Source organism: Heloderma suspectum, chromosome 3, assembly GCF_057233095.1.
Source record: "Heloderma suspectum isolate Gila_16-S chromosome 3, 16-S_ref, whole genome shotgun sequence".
NCBI classification, from domain to species: Eukaryota; Metazoa; Chordata; class Lepidosauria; order Squamata; family Helodermatidae; genus Heloderma; species Heloderma suspectum.
The window spans coordinates 272,659,124-272,681,768 of record NC_139460.1 but is presented as its reverse complement, the minus strand read 5'-3'; the positions used below and the strand labels follow the sequence as shown (position 1 = coordinate 272,681,768).

The 22,645-nt window shown below is 42.8% G+C and overlaps 1 protein-coding gene across 1 annotated transcript in view; it reads right to left on the bottom strand.

Moving 5' to 3' along the window:
* ANKMY1 (ankyrin repeat and MYND domain containing 1) overlaps window positions 1–16,066 on the bottom strand; it is a 58,083-nt gene extending 42,017 nt beyond the window's left edge. Inside the window, exons 1-6 of the mRNA XM_084845678.1 lie at window positions 15,783–16,066; window positions 13,251–13,572; window positions 7,082–7,228; window positions 3,129–3,598; window positions 1,849–2,065; window positions 1,344–1,508 (exon numbers count right to left, since the gene is read on the bottom strand). Coding sequence (XP_084701804.1) covers window positions 1,344–1,508; window positions 1,849–2,065; window positions 3,129–3,598; window positions 7,082–7,228; window positions 13,251–13,572; window positions 15,783–16,066 — 1,605 coding nt within the window. The remainder of the gene's footprint in view (window positions 1–1,343; window positions 1,509–1,848; window positions 2,066–3,128; window positions 3,599–7,081; window positions 7,229–13,250; window positions 13,573–15,782) is intronic.
* Between the last annotated feature and the right edge of the window lie 6,579 nt (window positions 16,067–22,645).

Below are 22,645 nucleotides of genomic sequence, written 5' to 3'. Positions count from 1 at the left end.
GTGCTCAACACCACTCCTAACACTAGGGTCACAGGGGCAACTAGTTCAACCCCATTTGCAAAGCAAAGCATGATTTCTGATGCTCTGTCTTGCAGTGTGATAAATTAGAGATCAAATCGCCAACATTCGCTGGATCATGGAGAAAGCAAGAGAATTCCAGAAAAACATCTCTTTCTGCTTCATTGACTACGCTAAAGCCTTTGATTGTGTGGATCACAACAAACTCTGGCAAATTCTGAAAGAGATGGGAATACCAGAACACCTTACCTGTCTCCTGAGAAACCTGTACGAGGGTCAAGAAGCAACAGTAAGAACCAGACATGGAACAACCGAGTGGTTCAAAATTGGGAAAGGAGTACAACAAGGCTGCATATTGTCGCCCTGCTTATTTAACTTATATGCAGAGTACATCATGAGAAACGCCGGGTTGGATGAATCACAGGTCGGAATTAAGATTGCCGGGAGAATTACCAACAACCTCCGATACGCAGACGATACCACCCTAATGGCAGAAAGCGAAGAGGATCTCAAGAGCCTCTTGTTGAGGGTGAAAGAGGAGAGTGCAAAAGCTGGTTTGAAACTCAACATTAAAAAAACGAAGATCATGGCATCTGCCCCCATCACTTCCTGGCATATAGAAGGGGAAGAAATGGAAGCAGTGACAGATTTTACTTTCTTGGGCTCCAAGATCACCGCAGATGGTGACTGTAGCCATGAAATTAAAAGACGCTTGCTTCTTGGGAGGAAAGCTATGGCAAACCTAGACAGCATAGTAAGAGGCAGAGACATCACCTTGCCGACAAAGGTCTGTATAATCAAACCTATGGTTTTCCCAGTAGTAATGTATGGCAGTGAGAGCTGAGTGCCGAAGAATTGATGCTTTCGAACTGTGGTGCTGGAGAAGACTCTTACGAGTCCCCTGGACTGCAAGGAGGTCAAATCAGTCCACCCTAAAGGAAATCAACCCTGACTGCTCATTGGAAGGACAGATACTGAAACTGAAGCTCAAATATTTTGCCCACCTAATGCGAAGAGAAAACTCACTGGAAAAGACCCTGATGCTGGGGAAGACTGAAGGCAAAAGGAGAAGGGGACAGCAGAGGATGAGATGGCTAGATAGCATCACCAATGCAATGAATATGAACTTGAGCACTGACTGGGAGAGAGCGGAGGACAGGAAGGCCTGGCGTGCTATGATCCATGGGGTCACGAAGAGTCAGACACGACTGAACAACAACGAAGCAAGTAAATGGCATAAATTTGAAGCAACTGTAAAAGAAATTGAAACTATTATGGACTTCATGGAACTGTATTTCAAACTTACAGATTTATGAAGGACTGACCTCTCTTCTACTAATGTTCCTTTCAGCAATATTGGACTGAAATGATTCTGCTGGGAAATAATGAATAATGCTCATAGATAGAGCTGATAATCCTTCATCGCTGCATTTATTCACATCAGCCCCACTATCAAGAAGAAGGTTGATGATGTCATCCTGGTAATTCAGCTGCACAAGAAAACTGGGAGTTATTTTCATATATAAATAAAACAATTTTCTTAATCCTAGTATTCTTTTAAAACCCCAATTTGAAAAGAGCTTGAAGTTGTGGATTTAACTCAGCAGATGTGTATGTGTGTACACGTACAGATAAGATTTCATGTTGCTCAGTAGAAGACTTGCCCTTAACGTGCTACTCATGTTTACAACTGCTATTGTGAAGTTTATCCTCATTTTTTTCAAGTTACTATTAAAGGAGAGGAATACTGACACAGTAGGGAAGAGAAAATTAAATGTGGCCTATTTTGCCTTAAGTCAGAATAATACATAGCAAGATTTTGAGTCTTACAGCAGCAGCAGCAAGGGCAGTATATCCATGCACATCCGCTATGTCTGGGTGGACCAGGTTGTCCCTGAGAAGCTCATAAACTCTATTATAGTCTCCTTCTGCTGACTTCTCAATCAGTTCCTCGGCAGCAAGCTCTTTGGGACCTTTGGCTCCAAAGCCATTCCGATGGCCTTCCAGAACGAAATTAACATCCCAGTCTATGTCCTTCTGACAATGCCTACAGGTGAGAAAAACCATGAAATGGCGAGAAAGACAATGCAAGTATTTATATTCTCAGTGATTCTGACTTCCCAGAAACTCTCTGAGGTAGGATGGACCCATTTCCTCATGCCCTTTCCCCACCTGCACATATCAGTCTCTGGTCTGAGGCTGAAACTGAGATGGTAAAATGTATCTCAGCTGTACTCTTTCAGGCTCCAGGTATATGTGTGATGAGGTATCACAGGACTGAGTGCCCCTCCATACAAAAATATTTATTCATTTTATTTATACTGTGCAACGGCTTTGGCTATTGGGTAGTATAGAAATGTAATAAATAAATAAATAAATATTCCGTCTACACACAAAATTAGTGGATAGGGAGAATGGTTTTAGCCTATTTCTCTCCCTAATATGATAGTCCTCTATGTAGGATTTTTGAAAAAGAAATATGAAGAACATTCCGTCATGCAAACCGCCACTTCCAGTCTGAAGTGGCATAGCCCAAGCATAGGTTAGCCATCTCTGTGATAACTAGGCCTCTATTTCTCCCTTCTTGCAACAGCACTGAGACAATGGGCTCAGGTGATCTCATAGAGAAAGAGTCACACCCAACCAAAAAACCAGATATTCCAAACTCTCTCCATCTCCCAAACCAACGATGTAGGGCTATTCTAAACAATAATTCTTCAGATTCATGTTTAGGACTCCCTGACAAGTACTACCGCCATGAAAGGCAGTGGGGGAAGAAAAGGAGCATGATATGAGCACAGAATTTTTGGCATGAGTTACGCCCATATCTTGTAAACATAGAGCTTCCTTGTAATTCAACAGCAGCTGAAAGGACAGATGGGTACATATGGTGCAAGCCAGCCTTTCCCAACCTGGCACCCTCTAGATGGACTGGTCTATAGTCATGCTGGATGGGGTTGATGGGAGTTGTAGTCCAACACATCTGGAGGGACCAGGTTGCGGAAGACTAGTGGAAGCTTTAAAAAAATCACATACATTGAAAAGACATAAGAAAAGCAATATGTCAGCACCACTATCAAATTTACTTCATCCCAGACAGCAGTGCTTACCTATATCTATATGTGTGTTTCTGCATCCTGATCAGAAAAGGTGTTATATTCGTTATAGGCCATAGTTTTTCATAAGCCAACCATTTCCTTTTCTTAAAATACTGGAAATCAAACTCTTTCAGGAAGGAACGAGTAAGAGGAAGATGATCTGCATCAATTGAGTATATGTACATGTTTTCAGGCAATGTATAGCTATCATCATTTAAGAGAAGACGTTTGTAGTCGTAGAAAAATGGGTCATTCTCCTCATTCAGATCCCACTTTGTACTGCTCTCCTCTGAAATATACTCTCTATTGGACTCAGCATCAAAATAGAGACCCAGTTCTGGAAAATCCGACAGAGTAAAATACCCAGACATTTCTGTACACAGTTTAATTATATGACTTCGATGCCACAAACCAACATCTTGACTATCATCTGGGTGGGTTTCAACTCCAGGTCCAAAACGCTCATCAGCTTTGTAAAGCCCCTTTAGCAGAGAAAACATATTCAAAAACAGAAGATGTGAGGGAAAAGGACAAGAAAAATAACGTAATTTAATTCAACTTGCAAAATTGCTCTCACTTTACCAAAACACAGTCAATGGTATGATCTTCATGCCTAAAATCATCCTTACCAATTCTGTTACGAGCAGCATTTTCTCCGATTTTTATTATTAGCACTGAATTTTTTTGACCAGCAATGCTTGAAACAAAACAAAAAAAGAGGTAACGTAGGATCCACAATATTACAGAAGAAGTTGTAGAAATTGAAATGGCATCTAATTGTAGATGCAATGTTATATTATATTAGTCAAACCCAAAGGAAGTCAGCTTCAGGTCATCTGGTAGGTCAAAGAGAGAGGTATAAATACAAATAAACAGAATAAATGCAATAAAACTCGCAGGTAATTTTGTATTTTATTTATTTATTAAATTTCTTAATCACCCATCTGGCCAGTCATCCGGCCACTCTGGGTGACGTACAATAGTACAATTTAAAACAGTAAAATTATACATTAAAACATTGTTTAAAAATACCCTAGCCCACCCCAAATGCCTGCCTGAATAACCAAGTTTTCAGTGCGTGGCAGAAGCTCATTAAAGAGGGGGCATGGCGGAGTTCCCTAGGGAGGAAGTTCCACAGAGTGGGGGCCACCACAGAGAAGGCCCTCTCCCTCGTCCTCACCAGCCTAGCTGTCCTGGCTGATGGGACAGAGAGAAGGCCATCCAAGGCTGACCTTGTTAAGTGGCCTGTCTGGTGTTGCTGAAGGCGATCCTTGAGAGAGGCTGGGCCAGAACTACATAGGGTTTTAAAGGTCAAAACCAACACCTTGAATTTGGCCCGGAAAACAACTGGTAACCAGTGCAACTCCTTCAGCACCGGAGTGATGTTATCATGCCGGTGGCTGCTTTTAATCAAGCGAGCCACCGCGTTCTGCACCAGCTGCAGCTTCTGAACTGTCTTCAAGGGTAACCCCATGTAGAGCGCATTATAGTAGTCTAGACGAGAGGAGACCAGGTCATGTACTTCCGATGGGAGCAGATGGTCAGGAAGGTAGGGGCGCAGCCACCGTATCAGATGGAGTTGGTACAACGCTGTCTGTCTCATGGCTGACACCTGAGCCTCCATGGACAGCTGGGAGTCTAAAATAACCCCCAGGCTATGGACCTGGTCTTTCAAGGATAGCTGTACCCCATTCAACACCAGGTCAACATCCTCCAACCTACTCTTGTCTCCTGTCAAAAGTACCTCGGTCTTGTCAGGGTTCAGCTTCAGCTTATTCCTCCCCATCCAGCCACTCACCGTCTCCAGACATTTAGACAGGGATTCCACAGCCAACCCTGCTGAAGATCTGAATGAGAGGTAGAGCTGCATGTCATCCACATATTGATTACACCGCACCCCAAACCTCCTGATGATAGCCCCCAGCGGCTTCACATAGATGTTAAATAGCATCAAGGAGAGGATGGAACCCTGTGGCACCCCACACGTGAGAGGCCACGGGTCCAACACTTCCTCTCCCAGTGCTACCCTCTGGTACCTGCCGGAGAGGAAGGACCAGAACCACCGTAATACGATGTCTCCAATGCCCATTCTCTCCAGGCAGTCCAAGAGGATACCATGGTCAACAGTATCAAAAGCTGCTGAGTGGTCAAGGAGAACAAGGAAGGAGCATTCACCCCTATCCAAAGCCCTCCTAATATCACCAAAGAGACCAAGGCCGTTTCTGTCCCATGCCCAGGCCTGAAGCCCAACTGAAATGGATCTAGATAATCGGCTACTTCCAAGTGTGCCTTCAACTGCATCGCCACCACCCGCTCAATGATCTTGCCCCAAAATGGCAGATTCAAGACTGGGCGAAAGTTGTTCAAAACTTGGGGATCCAAGGAGGGCTTCTTTAAGAGCGGTCTTATCACTGCCTCCTTGAGGGCTGATGGCATCACTCCCTCCTCAAGGGAGGTATTCACCACCGCCCTGATCCCCTCACCCAATCTCTCTCTGTAGCTCATCATTAGCCAAGATGGGCAAGGATCAAGTAAGCAGGTGGTCGGCTTTACAGATGAAAGCACCTTGTCCACTTCATCAGAAGGAAGAAGCTGGAACTGATCCCACAAAACCGGTTTGCCACAGGCCGCCTCTCACTCACTAACTGTAAAATGTTATTTTATTTCTGCCAAATTTAAAACCAATTCTACCAAAATGTGCTCCACTAGTATATTAACGCTTAAAATGTTTGCCTAATGAATTTAAAGCTAAAAATTGCTGAGGAAAGATGAGGGCAGAAGCAACAGAATGTAAGGGGGGAAAAACTGTGAGGTAAATTTCCAAAGGTGCTTCGACCCAATGTGTGCCCCACAGGGTAATGCCCAATGGCCTTGTTCAGATGAAACACTAAACCAACATTCCAAGTTACAAAAAGAGCCACAAGGAGCTTGGCCACACATGCTCCCCCCTTCCCGCCTCCTCAGGCATGAGTCGGAGTTCAGAAGCTTTTGCTTCCGTTTTAGGTTAACCTCAGTTTGTTATGTCACCTGGCTTGCCCTTCTGTCAATCAGTAAGCCATCTCCTCCACATTCTCCAGGTAGATTTTCAACAACAGCAGCACAGATTGGGTTTTTAAAAAAACAACACCAAAGCACTGAACAAATATTTAAGCAGGTAGTCATGTAAAACACTGAGGAAAATAACAAGCAGACAGCTCACTTGAAACATGGGGTGGGAGAGGAGGGAGCAGGAAGAAGCAATCAGGGCTTGATCCATAAGTTATACAAGTGTCAGTTGAGGAACAAAGGCTGGGCGAAGTAGTCCTTATCCTACAACTGCTCCTGCTTCTAGAAATGTGTGACAAAGTTGGCTTGGGACACAGACACTTTGAGATGTACCACAAAAGAATGAACAGTGCAGGGAAAAGGGTCTGTGTATATCTGAATAGCCATTACTTGGCATCCACCATTTGATTGATTGATTGATTGATTGATCTACAACTTTTATACACTGCTCCACATCTAAACAGATTCCGGAGTGGTGAACAACAAGAGATAAAATGATAAAAAGATAAAAAGAATGAAACACGTTATTAAAATTATTTTTAGAAACAGAGTGGCAATAAAACCGTGGCTTGTGAACCAAAGAAGACTTTCTTGAAAAGAGCTGTTTTCTGGAGGTGCCAAAAACAACACACTGTTGGCATCGCCTGACCTCCAGATTTTCTAAATTCAGTGCAAACTGACTGTGGTTCTCCAGTTCAAGATGCATATCCAATGCAGTGCAGTTCCTGGCAATGAGCAAACTATGTATCAACCAACTTTGAAATATATTCATTCTTCAATTTTAAATAAGCAAATCTGTACTAATTCTGAAACATTCATGATGAATTTGAACAGAAAAGGATTCTGAAATTGTTTGTTGAACTTATCCATTTTATATTCACTATGTGATAGTACTATGCTAATTAGAACTTTCTAATTACCTGAAATCTTCTTCCATCGTTAAATTCCATGGTCCCATAGCCTTCTTTACGGCTAAGATAAAATGACCCTGTAAATTTGGAGCCATCAGGCCAAAAATAAACCCCTCTGCCATGACGGTGGTCTTTATAAAATTGCCCCACATATCTCTGAAATAAAAGGGAGAGAAAATTATGCAGATACGAAAATTTAAATGCACAGACCACAATAATGCCTCAGCACAGCAGGACAAACAAACATCTATATTTTGTTATTGCTTGTGAAGGCACTCTATCCACAAATTGTAAAAAAACAAAATATAGAAAATGCTAACAGATACAGGGTTGCATCCAATGGTGCCTTTGTGCTAGCACAAACCTTGTACTGCTTGCAGAAATCAGATTTTCATCATTGTACAAGGGTCAAATCCAGTACTTTGATTCTTCTTATGCAAATGTTCGCACAAGCCATTATACAACTACTTGCCCAACTCATTATGACTTCACTAGGTTAGGTGTTGCTTGTGCTAGTTTCAGAAGTTCTGTTAGCATCTGCACAAGTGGAAAAACAGCACTTCTTGTACTTTTTCCAGTAGCATTTTATATGCAATACAACTCAGAGATAATTCTCTGTTCAGGAATAAGTACTGGAGCCTTTTAATAGAGTCAAAGTACAACTGGTCATACGTTTGAGAAGTTTATCTTTTCTATCAAATTTATAGCAGAACTGTCCCAAACCAAAATGTGATGTAGCATACACATTTATCTAAAAGCTTACAAGAATCATGATTAGCATGGTCAAATACATAAGAAGGCACCTTATTTATTTCTATCCAGCCTCTTTCCAAGGCTGAACACAGTCAACAAGAGCTGAAATAGGGTAATAACATTGTTATATAATATACTGAAATTACAACACAACTATGGGAATTTTAAACATTTTAATTCCCATTGAGGTCAGTAGAAGAAAATATTCACTTAAGGCACTATACAGCTGACCACTGTGCTTATGAAATTGACATAGCACTAATGTAAGCGACCTCAAGCACAACACCAATAATGTAAGCTGGCAGGACAGGTTTTCTGGGAAAAACCGTCACACCAGGTTACACTATTGGCATTGACCAGAGGTTGCTTATACTAGCACTATGTTAATTATGTAAGCGCATCAGCCCTGTTGGCTACTGGCCCTAGGTCCCACTGAAAACAACACTTTTTGAGGCTGCAATCCTATACTTACTTATCTGGAGGTAAGTCCCACTGAATTCAATGTGACTTACTTCTAAAAAGACATGTATAAGGATTGTACTCTAAAAGTGATTCCTTGGCTGGATCATGCCCATAACCTGGAGGCCCCACAACTACAATATCATCCATTCCGCGCCATCCGTCAAAATCGGAGTTCATTCACTAGTAAAGATCTTGCATTATACCACAGCAGCTTCCATGAAGCACATAAACTGTAGGACAGGCTTGAATTTTTCTAGAATTGTATCACTTCAAAATTAAAACTGGGATCTCATAACTGAATGATCCCCCACATCAAAAGCTCCCTGTACCTCTGGAAGAAAAATTCTAGACAACATCACAAATCCAACATCACATGAGCACTCTGCCCCTTGTGCAATGGGACTTTCCCCTTCTCTCCTCCCCCTGCAGCCCCCTCCCCACATCTGGTCTGGGGGATCCTTCAACACTCCACAGTGTATTTTGAGGGTGTATGGGGCGGAAGAATCACTCCCTTCCTATTCCATTGACAGAAGCCATTTCATTGGTGGGAGGGCTTAATTGGATACCAAACTTAGGCTTCTCTCCCATATGCTAGGTTTCCAGGTGCAGGTCATTTCTGATAAACATTCAGAAGTACAATCTTGAACCTGCATTTTGAAATGATACACTCCCAGGACGGTTGTATCACATCCTTTTTCTGAGCAGTTCAAACAGCCAAAAGGCTCATAGTAAAGTTTTTAAAATACCTACACAAACAATAACAGAACATAAAAAAACAGTTACACACATGCTATTCATGCTATTCCCTCTTATCTATGTACTAGAGGATGAGGTGATCATTTGTATAATAAGAAATGTGTTTTAGAAAGAAATGAGGGGGAAAGGATGAAAGAAGAGGACCAAGCACCAGGATTTATATAAATGAACACAGCACCTAAAAGAAAAGAAGTCAATCGGTACGTATTTGTTAACCAGCCAGGGAAGATTTTTTTTAAATCAAAAGCGGAGCAAAGTTAAAAAATGAAGACAGCAAGCACGCATAATAAACATTCCTAAGCAGAACATACAATGCAAACAATAACATAACAAAAACCATGCGGTTCAGACCAAAGTCTGTAGTCCACCATCTTGTTTCCTGCAGCAACTAATTGCCTCTGGAAAGGCTACAAGCAGAGCATGAAAGGACAACCCTCTCCCATCATTTTTGCTCCCAATGACATATACGTTCCATATAGCCATCGTGATGCTAGCCATTGATAAACCCGTCCTCCACTAATTTATCTAATCCCTTTTACAGCTATCTAAGCTAGTGGCCATCACATCTTTTGGCAGGAAATTCCATAAACTAAATATCTATTATGTTAAGTACATGCTTTTATTAGCCCTGAAACTCCTGCCAATCAGTTTCACTGGATGACCCCAAGCTCTAGTACTATGAGAGGAGAAAGACTTCTCTCCATTCACTTTCTCCATGCCATTCACAATTTTATGAAACAATAACATGTCTTCCTATTTATTCAGTGTCAGTCCAAAGTCCAGGACATGAGCGAAAGGAGCATGGCTTCATAGTGTACATGCACAAAGAAACTGACAAGTATGTAGGATCATCGTATGTTACGATCCACACATGAGGAATATTAGTGCATACATGGAAATTATGTTCATGCACCAATTACAGTTTGACCTAGGTTTCAATTCTGAGTTGGAGGTGAACTATGGTTTCTGGTAATCATATTTTACCTAATTTTAACATCATGGTAAACCAGCTTTCCCCAACCTGGTACCCTCCAAATGTTTGGGCTACAACTCCTAGGATCCCTGCTGGCTGAAGCTGATGGGAGTTGAAGTCCAAAACATCTGGAGCGTGCCAACAGGTTGGGAATGCTGGGGTAAACGATAGTTACTGCAAACCAGGAAGCAAGGGAGGGAATCCAAATACGTAAGGACAGGAGAGAGCATGCGGGCCCAAGGCATTGCTTGACAAACAAACCATGATTTAACCTTGACATCTGAAAGAGGCCAATGTGTGAAGTAACGTTTACCTTAAGTCAGAGAGAGCACAAGCATAGCCCAAGAACGTTTTATGCAGCCTAACGCCTGCATGCCCAAATGATCTCAAGATTTCTAAATATGTCCAGGATCCATAATACCATGTACGCTATTCCAATCACACACTGGGGGTTTTCAGTTCCCCTTCCCAGCAGCAGTCTCCCTTGCACCTTGAAAAGCTCCTCCCCACAGTCAAACCTCCAGAGCAACTCCCTCTGAAGTGCAAGAAGTGAAAATCAGCCATATGTGCACACACAGAGACATGTATGCATGAGCCTTTCTGGACTCCAATGTACATCTCTATATGCAGGCAAATTAACCAGGTAACAAAAAAGATTTCTTGGTGATTCTCAGAGAAAGTTAACAGGAAATAGGTGAAGTGCAGTGGCAGGCCACAACTGACTGCAAGTATATACCACCACAACCTCCCAAAGAATACTGTGGAAAGAAATAAAGAGAGGATTTAACTAATATTTTCAACAGAGTATGAACAGAGTATGACTTGCATTCATCTGCAAGTCAGGGAGGCTTATTCCATTTGGCTTCATCCAGGGGAAATGACTGCATAGAAACATATTGAGAATTACATTTAATAAAAGTGGAATATATGGAGGATAAAGTTCAAACAAATCTAGCAACCCTGTTCAATCCAGGATTTACAGCCTTGAAAAATTTCATTAATATTAGATTTATTACTATGAATTACTTTCATTGCAAATCAGAAAAACTAAATAAAAGTGTATGCCCACTATAGAGATATATTTATTCAATTCTGTTCAAGTAAACACTGAGCATAAAGAAGGAAGGTGGACTGATCTATTTGACAAAAGGACTGAACAAAATATATGAAATTCTATTTGAAAGTAACAGGCCTGAACTATTTACATATCTTACACATTTGGGAATATTATTTAAAATAAAGACAAATATTTCCATCAAACTGGAAAAATCTCTCCCAACCTAAATCAATAAGGACAATCAGTGCACAGAAACAGGTTTTTATATGCATGACACTCTTCTGGATCTCATTCCACATATGCAAAAGCAGCTATGTTAATAACCCCACAAAGGTTGCCACCCCGCTAAGAGAATAGTAGCCTGTTCCTCCAAGGCCAGCATGGAAATGCAGGTGACTAGCAACTTAGAATGCTAGTAAAAAAAAAAAAGTACTTTGTACCAAATGAGCTGATGAAGGAGGGACAGAGCAATCCACCTCTCCTCCATCAGCCCACTGCATTTCCATACCAACTGCCAAGTGGGTTGGCAGAAGAGCGACAGAGTGATCCACCACCAGCTCACTCACTTGCTGCATGAAATCCCTTTTCACCTATGGTGACCAGATAAGCTGCAAAATACAAGGCTGTGCGAAAGCATTAGTGGGGGGAGGGGGTGCTCTAGCACCGGGAATATACACTGTCTGAACCACATGTATATCACCAAACATATAATCAGCACTGAACTCTTGTGGAGGATCTCAATTCAAGCACCCCTTCTTGCTTCCTTCCTCTGTGCCCAGGGGATCAGTGCTGTCAGAACAGCAGTGATTACCTGTTCTGCGGGGGGGGGGGGGGGGGAATGAGTTCTGGATTGGGGACAAGAGCTATGAATTATTTCCATTTCTAGTTCACCTCACACATCTGCTAAAAGCAGATTATATATTTAAAATACCATATACAAATAAAATTATCATAATAAAAATAGGAGAGAGAACACAACCCAATTATAGTACACAGGCTTTTCATGCAGAAGGTTCCAGTCCCTGGCATCTCCTGCTAGATCCATCAGGCAGCAGGTGATGGGGAAGACCTGGCCTAGAGAGCTACTGTCACTTAGAAAAAACAATAGGCTAGATGAACAAATACTCTGTTCTGGTATAAGGCAACTTCCTATGTTTCTAATTAGATGAAGATATATACTAAAAATCCCAGATTCTTACAAACCTAAATCTGGCCACTAAAAACCCAATCAAAATGGTCTTTCAATGGTTCTTGAAAATACTCCAAGCTCACATTTTGGTAAATCTCACAGGGCTGGGCAACTTTTAGCCCCAAGGAATACATGCAGCCAGGGGGGCACTTGGGGGCCACATGCCAGTGGGTCCAGCTAAAGCCAGCAGTGGGCATTGCCTGGGTGCTAACATTCATTCACACATTCTCTCTCTCTCTCTCTCTCTCATATCTACACACACACACACACACACACACACACACAACTAGCACACAATCCTGGCTTTCAAAGGTTCTCCCCTGCTGGAGTGGAGAAGTGTAGACCCCTCTGTACCCACCAACAGCTGTTTGGCAAGCAGGGACAAGTATAATTTGCATGGGGAGGAAGGTGCACAGGGATTACTCTCCCCACATCTTCTTCCTCATTGCAATTGTGCTCTCCCAGCATGGCAAATAGCTGTTTGGAGAGCTGGGATGAGGACTATGTACCCGGGGAGGAAAATGCATGGGGGTGATTCTTCCAGCAAGGGTAGCATGCAGCCCATGGACTGGAGGTTGCCCACATGTGCTCCAGATTCCATTACCATAGGACAACCTCTGAGAATGCTTCTATAGGCACCCCTGCCTATAACGTAGTATCATATAGTATAGTCTAAAGGAAATTCTCAGTTCTTCTGAGAGGGTGCAATGGAGCATAAAGGAGGAAACCCCTCTATATTATGTTCCTGCCTTCTTCCTAAAACATGTGCACACAGACAGATTTCTCATCATTTTCAACAATGGAAATACATCTGGAATGGTGACTGGAAAGGAAAAGAACTCTTATGTTTGGTATTACAAAAATTCTACAACAGCCTTCCCAACCCTTGGCTTGTTTCTTTACTATTATTCTTATGTACAATAATAGCAATGTTTTTAGCTGCAAGAACATACAATAAAAACACATTTTAAATATTAAACCAGTTTACCTCACCATTGTCCCACGCAAATTCTCCATATCCAAGTTTGAGATCAAATGCAAATTCTCCTTCATAGCTAGAGCCATCTGGCCACTCTTGCACACCAGTTTTACGTTCAATCTTGTTATTGTTCAGATCTTCACTAAATAAATCTTGTTGTTCACTACATTCTTCCTCATAATCTTCAGTCTCTTCTCCTCCTTCTTCTTCATCACCATCATAATCAAGAGCAGATTCTGGTTCAATCTCAATTTCAGTTTCTTCTCCTCCTTCTCCGTGGAAGAAATTGTCACCTCTTGAAATGCCATCTTCTGCTTCATCTTTCTTCACTCTGAAATCATAAGTAGGAAGAGTCACTAAGAGCGCAATCCTATGCATGTCTAGACATAGAAAAGGCCTACAACTCCCAGCATTCACCACCCAGCCTTGCTGGCTGGGGCATGATGGGAGTTGTAGGCCTTTGCTCTGTCTAAACATGCATAGGATTGCGCCCTAAAGTTCATTTACCAAACAAATGTAATCTAACACCACAGTCCCAAACAAACATTGGGAAGTTTACAAAATGACTCCCTTGCAAGTAAATATGCATATGCTGCAATCTAACGGATACTTATGTGGGAATATTCAATGAGGCTTACTTCTGAGCAGACATGTCAGTGCACTTCAGGTCAGAGGATTTTTCAAGTGGCAGGCATGCTGACTAAGCACACCTAACACTCTCAAGCCATGTACTAAGTCCACCACTAATAACTACTAGTCCAGACAGAGGCATAGTATCAACAGAGGTGACTGTTGCATAAAATTCCTATGCTACTTTTGATATCTCTGTTGTGAAATACCCTCCCATCTAGCAACAGAGCAGAAGAAGTGTCATCTAGACAAGCCCTCAAGATCACAGTATAAGATAGCATTGGAAAGGGCTACCACCATAACTATTCCAGATACCAACTTGTTATACTGCAAAGAATTTAGTTGTGTTGATCAGTCTTCACAGGGCATGAACCAGAGGAAGAATAGAAAAATCATCTTCCTGATGGCAATTTGTGGCCCTCCAGATGTTTTGGCCTACAACTCCCATCAGCCCAAGCCACCATAGCCAATGATGACGAATGATAGGAGTTGCAGGCCACAACATCAGGAGGGCCACAAGTTGCCCACCCCAGCTTAAAATCTTATTCATCAGATAAAATATTGAACTTCTAAAGTGCTCCTACATCAAGGCTTACAAAAGCTCTAAAAACAAATTATATTAACACCATTTTTAGAAATTGTGTGTCCAATTAATTTAATAAAATACAGTATGTTTACAAGAACATTTTAATGCATCCATTCATACCACAGCACACAAATGAAAGGAGCACAAACGTAACCAAAAAATGCAACTAAACCTACATATATACAACTATGCCTGCCTCTATAAAAAAATATCAAGCCTACATTTAAATGACACAGAAGTCTTCATCCCACTGAAGAAAAATCTCTGAAGACTGATACCATCTTCACAATTTCATCTGCTACTTAAATCTCATAAAAATATGCCCAAGTACTTTCCACACAGAAAACACATATGCAAAACAGATACATGCACTCTCTCTCTCCCAGCTAGCTACCCATCACTTCTTTTCCTACAAATTTTGTACAACCATGTACTTGTGACTAATAAAACTGTTCCATCCAAAAACTTACAGTACTTGTGATAGGTAAACACCAGTACCACTAGTATGTGGCATACCACATACCAACAGTATTAGTTTTTCCTGTGAAAAGATTTTTCTAAATTTTCAGTACATTCTGCATCACACTCAAGCCTCAGGGATCTTGCGTACAACCTACTACGACCCCTTGTTAGTACACAAATCAACTACTTGGGAATTCCAGCCTCTGCACAGGTATACTCCACATCTGCAATAGGAAATCTTGGTGTGTGTGAAACCCTACCCTCCTGATTCTGGTGTTAAGCATAAATTGAGGGCACAGCAACCATAACACATCTATGTTGTGTACATCACACAGCAAGCTACTAGTGTACAATACTGGCAAACATACACATGCCTCTCACTCCTGTTCAAGCACATTCTATGTGGGTACTCACTCAAATAGGCAACACTTATCATTATCATCATCACCACTTCTCAGTTTTTAAGCCAGCTTACAAAAGTTAAAAACGATATTTATACACACACACCAAAAACAAACAACAAAAAATAAAAACCAGGTGTCTGAGCGAGAGAGAGAAAGGAATCCTCCACCCACTGTCACGCGCACTTCATCTATCTACACGCACGACGACGACGCCACGTGCCAAAACGATCTTGTCTCTGCTTATGCTTTCACCTACATCTACCCAGACCAGTTCCACCATTCAAACGATGCCCGTGCACACGTGCAGCCGGCCAAGAAGAGGCCAGCCTAGACGCTGTGACGCCTCGAGGCTTCCGCCAGAGGACAAGAAATCTCGTTTCCAGAAGCAGGCAGAACTCATGGGGGGGGGGGCTGCCCGCTGCCCGCTGCCCGCTGCCCGCTGCCAGAGCGGGTACCCACCCAAGGGCCGGAGTAGCCGCCTGGGCAGCCGCCATTCGGTCCGTAGAGAAGACACGGCCTCGACCCCGCGAGCTCCACCACTGGCCGCCAGCAGCAGCCTCAGCTCCAAACAGGGAGAGGAACGTAACAAACAACCAGGCGCCGGGGAGATGAGGGCGCTGCTGACCCTCCACGGAAAAGCCGACGCGCCGGTGGGACGCGGGGCGGGGGAGGGCAGCCAGGCCCGGTACGGCAGCGCTGAACAGCTCCCGCCACCCCCCTCTCCCGCTTGGGCTGCGCCGCATCCGAGTTGCCATAGAAACCGAGGCGGAGTTTTGAGAAGCGCAGGCGGGGCCTCCTTTGGCTCCGACCCCACAGGGGCTTCCCGCGGGGCACTGTAGGGCGCAATCCTAGGCATGTTTAGACAGGGGGGGAAAGGCCTACAACGCCCGGCATTCCCCAGCCAGGATGGATGGCTGGGGAGTGCTGGAAGTTGTAGGACTTTTTTGCTATCTAAATATGCCTAGGATTGCGGCCCTGCTTGCCTGGCTGCATCCCTGCCTTTTTCCGAGGGAAGCCCTTTCAATGTTTCTTATACGTCTAAACAAAGAACTTTTGCTACATTCAATGAGGAATGGATGCATAACGTTACACTTCGTCCCCCTTCCGTTTCTTTTCTCCCTCCTAAGTCATAAGATACCACCTTACCTTTTATTCTAAATAACACACCAAAGTTACTCTACAACAGTTGTTTGTTTGTTTGTTTGTTTTTGACTCGGTATGCTCTATCGTTCTAATCAGACCTTGAGTCTAATTTGAAAAGGTTGTTTTAAAATATTCATCTATTTCTGCCTCCCACCCCAACCCCACAAAATAATGTATAAGAACATCAGAAGAGTCCTGCTGGATCAGACCAAGGGTCCATCTAGTCCACCATTCTGTTCACACAGTGGCCAACCAGCTGTCGACGGGAGACGCACCAGCAAGGCCTGAGAGTAATAGCAAACTCATTCTCCAAGTGTGGATTCTTATGTGGCGGAGTCAGCACCATCCACACGCAAGACGGGGGTAACAATAGGCTCAGGAAAATCTCAAGGTTTGCAAAAGTACAACTAAGTCAGAATAGTTGGAATAGAGTATCATGGAAAGGGGCATTGCTGGCTGATAGAACTCTGGAACCCCACCCCCACACAATATGTAGTTGCAGGTCCCACTTGCATATTTATATTTTAAAACTGAAGCCAAATGGATATGGTCCCAAGCCAAACTGATACAATATGACTCTAGAAGTGTGAAGAACTTAGATTGGCTATCACTTTAAGGGCGCAATCCTATGCATGTTTAGACAGAAAAATGTACCCAGCCAGCGATGCTGGGAGGTGTAGGATTTTTAATGTCTGAACATGCATAGGATTGTGCTCTTCATGTTGTTTTTGTTATTATTCTCTTAGGGCAGTGTGGGCTCCCTTGCCGGACAGTTCCAGTGCTGAGATACATATCTAGTCACATCATATATATATATATATAAATAAATTTTAAGTATTGAGCACCAAGCTCTAGACACATATTTGGATATTTGGTTATCATAGAATAGTAGTCATAGAATAGTAGGGTTGGAAGGGAAGGTTACAAGGTTAGCATACACTGATATGTATAAGAGTATTAATGAGAGCTGATAAATGTTTTTGAATGCATACCAACTTTGTTCCCAACCCTATATTATGTGTAAAAGGTGGGAAAAGAGAGAAAATCTAATAAAAATAATAATGGGGGGAGGAGTAGTGAGCACTGACAACGCTGACCCCTTTCTTCTTTCAGCAACAAACACCTGGCATTTTATGAAGCTACTGCTGATTATGATACTTTTTCTTGAGAGGGTATTCCACCATCTGCATTAGAACACACATATGTATTCCCCACCTCTCTGGGTGCTTCCAAACAAGGCTTTTCTTGTGGGATCACTCATTCATGGAATGTTACGGTCTACCCAACGTTGCCTTCAGTTTGTAGCCCTCCTGTGTTTTCCCACTTTTTTGTCTTTTTCCATACTAGAAAATATCCATCAAGGTAGAAAGCACAGAATAGCTGCATGATGCCATAGGAATCATCCTATGATGATTTTCTCATCCATCCTTCCAATAGTTAGAAGAGGGATAGAGAGGGAAAGAAAATACTCTGGGTGAATAACTGGCTACGAAGGTGGTGCCAGCCCAAGAGATTTGGATTCTGGAACCACGGGCTATACTTTCTGGAAGATGGACTGTTGGCAAGGGACAGGTTGCACCTCACAAAAGCTGGGAAGAATGTGTTTGGCCACAGCATGAAGAACTTTATCAGAAGGGCTTTAAACTGAATCCTAAGGGAGACATAAAGTTGGGGGTAACAATGGACGAAGGCTCATGCACCACAACAGAGAACAGCTCTAATAGTGCCCAATAATAGTCTTTACAAACATGTAGGAAGAAAACCAGACCATGAAGCACATGGTCTTCGATGTCTATATACTAAAGCCCAGAGTATGGGAAACAAACAGAACGAACTTGAACTCTTAATATGGGAGGGAAAATATGACTTGATAGGTATAACTGAGACTTGGTGGGATGACTCTCATGACTGGAATACAGCAATTAAAGGATTCTGGGACTTGTTCAAAAAGAACAGGAGGAACAGAAAGGGCGGTGGGGTTGCATTATATGTGAAAATACTTATTTCTGCACAGAAATACAGGAGGATGAGCTTGGTAGCCCCATCGAGAGCATCTGGGTTAAAATAAATGGAGCAAAGAATAAAAGGAACCTGGTGGTCAGAGTCTACTCAATCCACCCAAACAAGGAGAAGACAAGGATGAAACTTTTGAAAAGCAAATAGCCAATGTTTCAAGAAAGCATGATGTAGTAGTAATGGGGGACTTCAATTTCCCCGATATTTGTTGGGAGACAAATTCTGCAGAACATGGCCCCTCCAAGAAATTCTTGATTTGTGTGGTGGATAATTTCTTCCTACAGAAAGTAGAGGTAGGAACTAGAGGATCGGCTATCCTTGACTTGATCCTAACCAGCAGAGATGACTTAGTGGAGAAAGTAGCAGTTACAGGAACCTTGGGGGAAAGCAACCATGTTATACTTGAGTTCATGGTTCTAAAGGAAGCAAAAGCCAAGTGTAGCCAAACCCGTACCCTGGATTTTAGGAAAGCTGATTTTAATAAACTCAGAACAATGATCAGTAAGGTCCCATGGCCAGCGACTCTAACAAGAAAAGGAGTCCAAGATGGGTGGGAGTTTTTAAAAAAGGAAATTCTCAAGGCACAATTACAAACAATTCCAACAAGAAAAATAGGTGGAAGACAACAGAAGAAGCCAATGTGGCTTCACAAAAAGCTTAGAGATTACCTGAAAACAAAAAAGGACACATATAGGAAGTGGAAAGAAGGCCAAGCAACAAAGGAAGAGTACAGGTAGGTAGCACAGAATTGCAGGGATGGCATCAGGAAGGCTAAAGCTGAGGACGAGTTGAGGTTAGCAAGGGATGCTAAAAGCAACAAAAAAGCTTTCTTCAGCTATGTGCAAAGTAAAAGACAGAGGAAAGAAATGGTGGTTCAGCTATTAAATAAGGATGGCAAAATGATAACAAATGACAAAGAAAAGGCAGAAGTGCTCAATTCCTACTTTGGCTCAGTCTTCTCCCAAAAGAGGGTCTATGAACCCCCAGCAAAGGTGAAGTACAGTCTGAAAGGGCAAGATTGCAGCTTGGGATCAATAGGCATATGGTCAAGGAACACCTAATTACTTTGAATGAGTTCAAATCTCCAGGGCCAGATGAGCTGCACCCTAGAGTAATAAAGGAACTGGCAGAAGAACTCTCAGAACCACTGTCTGTTATCTTTGAGCAATCATGGAGGACGGGTGAAGTGCCAGATGACTGGGGGAGGGCTAATGTTATCCCTATCTTCAAAAAGGGTAAAAAGGAGGAACCTGGCAACTACAGACCAGTCAGTCTGACAGAAATCCCTGGGAAAATTCTGGAGCAGATGATAAAGCAATCCATCTGCAAGCACCTTGAAAACAACGCAGTGATTACTCAAAGCCAACATGGATTTGTCAAGAACAAATCCTGCCAGATGAATCTGATCTAATTTTTTGATGAGGAAACCTCCCTTGTGGACTGTGGGAATGCTGTGGGCATCATATACCTCGACTTCAGCAAAGCTTTCAACAAAGTGCCCCATGATATCCTGATGAGCAAACTAGCTCAAAGTGGGCTAGATGAAACAACGATCAGGTGGATCCACAGTTGGCTACAGAATCACACTCAAAGAGTGCTTATCAGTGGGATCTTCTCAAACTGGGGAGAGGCAATGAGAGGGGTACCGCAGGGCTCAGTCCTGGGCCCAGTGCTCTTCAACATTTTTATTAATGACTTGGATGAGGAGGTGCAGGGAATGCTGATCACATTTGCAGATGACACAAAATTGGGCGGGATAGCTAATAACTTGGAAGACAGAAACAAAATTCAAAGTGATCTGGATAGACTGGAGCGCTGGGCAGAAAACAACAGAATGACATTTAATAGGGATAAATGCCAAGTTCTGTACCTAGGAAAAAGAAACCAAATGCACAGTTACAAGATGGGGATACGTGGCTCAACAACACTACAAGCGAGGAGGATCTTGGAATTGTTGTCGATCACAAGCTGAATATGAGCCGACAATGTGATGTGGCTGCAAAAAAGGCAAATGCTCTTTTGGGCTGTATTAATCGAAGCATCGCTTCCAAATCCCGGGAAGTACTAGTTCCCCTCTACTCAGCACTGGTTAGGCCTCATCTGGAATCCTGTGTCCAGTTCTGGGCACTGCACTTTAAGAAGGATGCAGACAAGCTGGAGAGGGTTCAGAGGAGGACAACAAAGATGATCAGGGGACTGGAAACAAAGCCCTATGAAGAGAGACTGAAAGAACTGGGTATGTTTAGCCTTGAGAAGAGAAGACTGAGGGGAGATAGGATAGCGCTCTTCAAGTACTTGAAAGGTTGTCACAGACAGGAAGGCTAGGATCTCTTCTCCATCATCCCAGAGTGCAGGACACGGAATAATGGGCTCAAGTTACAGGAAGCCAGATTCTGGCTGAACATCAGGAAAAACTTCCTGACTGTTAGAGCAGTGCAACAATGGAACCAATTACCTAGGGAGGTGGTGGGCTCTCCCATACTGGAGGCATTCAAGACGAGGCTGGACAGCCATCTGTCAAGGATGCTCTGACTTGGATTCCTGCATTGAGCAGGGGGTTGGACTCGATGGTCTTGTAGGACCCTTCCAACCCTACTATTCTATGATTCTATGAATCCTCCAACCGGAAGCCCCCAATGTCAGCTATGTGCAAATGGGATGGTCACAATAATCAATAGTATCAGTCAGGGAGGGACTTGTGGAAGTACCACATAAAGGTAAAAATGCTTTGATTGGTTGGGGATATGCTAAAACAAATGACAGAGAATAGACATTGGAATGCATTGGTTCTTTCCGAAATGGCCATAGTTTTATTCTGAGGTTTGCAGGTCAGGATGCAGAATCACAACCCATCCCAGTTCATTCCAATGGCCATTTGAAAGGTCAATACTTTCACCATTTGTGAACAGTGCTTAAAAAACCACCTAGTAAGCAACCAATCACCCTTGTTTAAGTACATTCAGACAGTCATAGCTCAAGTATGCACTTTGCATGCAAAAGGTTCCATTCCTGGCATCTCCAGAAAGGGCTGGGACAGACTCCTGTCCGAACCCTGGAGAACTGTTGGTACTGCCGAGGCCAATCAGAATGAGGAATACTGAGCTTGATGGACAAATGGTCTGACACGGTATAAGGCAGCTTCTATAATGTTCCTATTCCAGTGCCCATTTAGAAATGAAACAACCCAGGCTTTACAGTTCTTTCTATGCTATACAGTTCTTTCAACACTTTCAGTCAGGATGTACTAAACAGACAATAACCATTGGAATGCATTGGTTCCTTTTGAATGGCCATAGGTATACATAAAAAAACCTTACAGTTTGAATTGCTTCATTCATATTTTTAAAATATTTTTAAACTAGTCTTTTCCTCATTAAAGCTGTTTCATATTTACTGGGAACATAATTTGTGTTGCTGCCATGTTATACAACATGGAGAAAAGGGTCTCCCTTAAACTGTCTTTGGTATGGCCAGGACTTGATCCTCTCCCTAAACCAACAATAGTGGTCAAATGTATTCCAGTGGGGTGGTGGAAGTGCCTGCCTTGGATGGGGTCACACTCCCCACCCCAAAAGATCAAATGCATAGTTTGGGAGTGAGCCTAGATCCAAGCATAGTGTTAAGGGTAAAGATGTGGCCAGAAGCATGCTTTATTAACTTGGCTGATTCATCAGCTGTGTTCCTAAAAAAGAGGGATCTAAACTGTGGTGCATGTCCTGGTATCCTCTCAGCTTGACTACTGCAAATGTGCTCTTTGTGAGGCTGGCCTAGTCAGTCTGGAATATGCTACCAGATTAATATATAGCATTATTTTCATGGAGCACATAACACCAGCTGTATATAAGTTCCACTGGCTGCCAATTTTTTCTGCACTAAAACAAAGGGGCTTGTGCTTACCTTTAAAGCCATTTATGGTCTGGCCCTAGAATACTTGAGGGGCACCTTCTTCCATACGTTCCTTCCTATTCTTTTGAGATGTGAGGACAAAAACCCACTATCTACCAGGCTGGAATCAATTATCAACTTCTGAGTGACAGATCCAGGAGAAAGGCCATTTTAAATGAGCTGTCAAAACTTCTCTCTTCAGATAAGCCTTTTGGGATTAGATGCTGTTTCATTGCTGCCTCGCTTGTTTAAATCTGCTTGATCCCTTGCCCTATGGC